Below are 4,797 nucleotides of genomic sequence, written 5' to 3'. Positions count from 1 at the left end.
CTTTTATTATGTGAACAGTAATATATTTCTATAATGTGGTTATGTCTGACTTTCTTGATGATTTTATGTGCAGACTGAGTTGTGTGGGTCTCTTGAGCAGGGTCTGACAGACTCAGGAGGCTTTTAGCCAGATACATGTCTGACTTAAAAACAACACATAAATAAGAACTGTGATGAACCATTAGGTTGAGATGTATGGCATCCTGATTCCATGTAGACACAGCCTGCCCCTTTATTTTATGTCATGAGGTGGAGTCAGGATGTGAAGAAGGCTGTTACTTGATGTGTGTTTCCTGGGTTGTTTCTCTCTGCTTAACTGACGCCTGTTGGAAGGCACATTAAAAGCTAGACAGTCCACAGCTGTGTCCGAATGGTTTTGTATGGCTCACTCAAACATTCACACGTCATTATTAACTGGTATTAGTGTTGAATCAGCTGTGATCTGAGTCCTTCTGATACTGTAGGTCTAATATTAATTATTAGAAATATACAGCTTTTATTTAGACTTTTTTTAATCCTAAAAATAATACCATCTTTTGGAGAAGATCAAATCTGCTGGACTCACCTACAGACTCTAGTCTAACTTATGCATATATCTTTTCTAGATCATTAAATAGCCATAAAATTAGACCTTGTAGGATTTTTAAAGGCACTCACGGCTTGGTGGGTAGAGAAATTTTAGAAATGGTAATATCTCTCATCAGAGGCACAGACTTGCAAAGATCTTGAAAGATCGAATTAATCCTTCCACCTGGATATTTCTCTCTCTCATCTCACGCTGCTTTCGCCTCTTTGTCTCCCGCATAGCGGGCTTCGAAGGGCCGAGAGGGGGAGGGGGTGCACCTTGCACCTTCGAGGAGCTCAGAACCTGTATGCTGTTATCTTCAACAAGACCAGCAAATGTAAACAGAAGAACAGATTTACCAAGGACTTTTTAAAAAGATGCCAGGTGGAGTGGGGGTTTTGTGCTTTAATAATAAAAAGAAAAAGAAATATCTAGCAGCACAGACAAAGATCCCTCACAGAGGGTTATTTGTTCAGAAAAGCCCCAAGTAGTTCTGGAGCTCATAGGGTGTGTGAGAGATCTTTATAAACTTCTGAAAAATGCATATTCATTTAAACAAACATTCATTCTCCTCCTCTCTTCGTCGTCTGAGGAGAAAAGTCTCATGTTTCCTAGTTACATCAGACCTGGTCTCAGGGCGGGAAAAAGACATTACATCAGTGAACTGGCCACAAAGAGGGGAAAGGTAAGTTCCAAGGCCTTGCAGGGAGAGACAATTTGCAGCTGCGTGACCTTTAACCCAGTGCTCCAGTTCGTAGCAGGTTTTAGTGCCAGGCACAGCTTGGTCCTTTGTTCAGTCTCTGCAGTTCGATCTGATGTTTAATTCTGTCCAAAATTTGCAAAAATCCTTCTTTCTCAACAATTAGATCTGAACAGGTAAAGGGTAATGAACACTGCTTATTTTTTAACAGGATAATTCCACTGCTGAGCAAAAAGAACTAAAAGGCCCGCCTCATGCTTGACAAAAAAAACATTGTGATGATTCCTAAGACTTTTGTTTCATCAGTGAACTGAGGAAAGAAAATGTGAACTTTTTGGAAGGTCGGTGTCTCATTACATTCTGCATAAACTAACATYATATCCACTGTCAAACATGGTGGTGGTAGTGTCATGTTCTGAGCTGCTTTGCTGCTGTAAGAAATTTATAAGTTGTAATTGATGAAACCATGAGTTCTGCTAAGTAGAAAATCAGTTGACATCAGTTCCTGACTTTATGTTCTGCAGCAGATCTGAAGCTCAGCAGCAAATTCCTTCTCAGAGAGCTAAAAACTTACTGCCAGTTCTCACAAACACACGGTTGTAGTTGTTGATGTCAGTGTTAGCGCTTTTTCACTTAGGGTCTGACTGGTTTGGATAGTTTTTCTTATAATAAATAAAATAATTTATTTGATCTGAAACATGGAAGTGTGGGAAATAAATAAAATACTAGACATGGGTTTTTACGATACAAAAACAAGTGTGCATTGCCACTGCAGCCATGGCTTTGCCTGCAGCATTGGACTTGCAGAATGAAATGGGACCAAGTTCAAATGTGTTTTCTATACCAGCTTGTGCCTTTCACGTGAGCAGGTGTTTGTAATTAAGGTAATTGAGTGACAATATGAAGTTGGAAGAKATTTTTTGTTAAAGTTGCATTAGCTGAGTTTTGAACCTTGATCTCCCACATGAAAGTCCATGACATAGACCATTAGACCAGTGGAGCTGTGGAAAAAGGTGGTGGCAGGGGTTAATTTGTACGTGTGCAGAAAGAGGCCACATTGCCAATACAATTATTGACACTAAACTGCATAATATTACAACAATAGAGCAGTATTAAGACAATTTTATAGTAAAGCATGAGAATAAAATCATATTATTATTGTAAACACTGAAACATTGAGTGTAATGGTGTGACAATATAATCTGAAAATATGTGGTTTAAATGAAAGTGTTTATTCATAGCTGGGATTGAACCCTGATCTCCCACATGAAAGCCCATGGCATAGACCATTAGACCATTAGAGCTCTGGCAGCGTGGTGCCAGGGATTGGTTTGTATGTGTGCAGAAAGAGGCCACATTGCCAATACAATTATTGACACTAAACTGCATAATATGACAACAATAGAGCAGTATTAAGACAAATTTATGGTAAAACATGAAAGTACAATCATATTAGTAGTGTAAACACTGAACCATTGAGGTAAAATATTAAAAAAACCATGGTGCAGTTCCAAGTTGAGTACAGCTGGGGGCAGTATTGGACCATTACAAGGCCCCATGTACTCCCATTATATGAATTTGGAATAAAATTTAAACATTAATATTTCAAAAACTACAAGTTGTACAGGTACCAAAAGGCATAGCAATCATTTGGCATAGGACCTTTGCAGATAGAAATTACAATACCAGCTGCTGCATAATATTACAACAATAGAGCAGTATTAAGACAATGATATTGTAAAACATCCAAATACAATCATCTTAGTATTGTAAACACTGAACCATTCAGATTAAATATTAAAAAACTATGGTGCAGCACCAAGTTGATTACAGCTGGGGGCAGTATTGGACCATTACAAGGCCCCATTGACTGCCATGATATGAATTTGGAATAAAGTTTAAACAGTAATATTTCAAAAACTACACGTTCTACAGGCACCAGAAGGCAAAGCAATCATTTGGCACAAGACCTGTGCAGACAGAAATTACAATGGCAGCTGTAGGACAAAGTTTGCAGGAGAATTGGACTTGCAGAATGAACTTTGACCAAGTTCAAACGTGTTTTCTATACCAGCTTGTGCCTGTCACGTCAGTAGGTGTTTGTAATTAAAGTAATTGTGTGACAATGGGAAGTTTGAAGAGAATTTTGTTAAAGTAGCGTTAGCTGGGTTTTGAACCCTGATCTCCCACATGAAAGACCATGACATAGACCAATACACTGTTGGAGCTGTGGTARAGTGTGGTGCCAGGGGTTGGTTTGTATGTGTGCAGAAGGAGGCCACATGGCCAATATAATTATTGACACTAAACTGCATAATATTACAACAATAGAGCAGTATTAAGACAAGATTATAGTAAAACAACAAAATACAATCATATTAGTATTGTAAACACTGAACAATTGAGATTAAATATTATTAAAGTATGGAGCAGTACCAAGTTGAGTCCAGCATGGGGCAGTATTGGACCATTACAAGGCCCCATTGACTCTCATTATATGAAAGTATGCAGGAGGAGTAGTGTGGCGACGTGGAAGAAGACGGAATAAGTTGAATAATAAAGAGAAACAGGAAAACAATAGTGTCCATTGCCAATGACAAGAAATCTTTGAGGGAAAAATGGTCTTTCACAGCACTGTGACTTATGCCAAAGCATTTATGATATATAAATAATTATTTTTATAATATATACCAAGTTTCCAAACATTAGTCTGCACCAGGGGTGTCAAAGCCTGGTCCTTGAGGACCACCATTGTGGAAGTTTCAGAGGTCTATCCACTCCAACACACTTGATATGATGGGTCATTAACAGGCTTCTGCAAACACTTAAAAAGGTAACTGAGTCACTGAATCTGGCRTGTTGGAGCAGAGAAACAAGCAGTGACCCTGGAGGAGCAGGATTGGACGCCACTGGTTATTACAATGGATGTTGTTTGCGTGAACCCTACCTGCCTGGTTTGTTGTGATGTTGGCGATGGCGTACGGTGAAGCTTCATTGCTCAGGTGAGTCACTGCGTTGGTTGCCAGGATGCGGAAGGAGTAATTAGTGTGGGCCACCAGATTCAGCACCGTCACCCGAGGCTCCATCAAACCAGTCTGGTGTGGGATGAACCTCACAACAGCGCTGCCTGAACGCTCCACAATTCCTCCTCCCCCCAAGCCAATGCTCGCCCCTCCACCCACCTTCCCTCCACTGCCGCCTCCAGGAGAAGATGTGCAGTCCTCACAGGGCCCCTCCCCAGAACATTTCTGACACAACACACCATACTGCAGGTCGCTGCGCCCCCCTGTGTCCAGAGGGCGGTCCCACTCTAAAACCACTGAGGTCCCATTAACAGAGGAGATGACGTTTACAGGAGCAGATGGAGGACCTGCGGACAGAATGATAAATGTTCTGACTCACTTGTGGTTTTGCTATGGTATTTCTATTCAACAGCAGAAATGATTTTTCTTGTTCAGAAACTCTTACAGTTCAGAGTTCTACTTGTTTGGTACACACACACACACACACACACACACACACACACACACAC

At 40.4% G+C, this 4,797-nt stretch overlaps 1 protein-coding gene across 1 annotated transcript in view; it reads right to left on the bottom strand.

Annotated features, from left to right (window-relative positions):
• The window catches only part of LOC106533490 (ephrin type-A receptor 8), a gene marked incomplete at both ends in the record, with an annotated part of 29,050 nt that overhangs the window by 17,108 nt on the left and 7,145 nt on the right, over positions 1-4,797 (bottom strand). Inside the window, 1 exon segment of the mRNA XM_014029819.1 lies at positions 4,213-4,635. Within this exon segment, the coding sequence (XP_013885273.1) occupies positions 4,213-4,635 (423 nt within the window).

This window comes from Austrofundulus limnaeus, unplaced genomic scaffold (assembly GCF_001266775.1).
Source record: "Austrofundulus limnaeus strain Quisiro unplaced genomic scaffold, Austrofundulus_limnaeus-1.0 Scaffold956, whole genome shotgun sequence".
Classification (NCBI taxonomy): Eukaryota; Metazoa; Chordata; class Actinopteri; order Cyprinodontiformes; family Rivulidae; genus Austrofundulus; species Austrofundulus limnaeus.
This window is presented reverse-complemented; position numbering and strand designations above follow the sequence as displayed.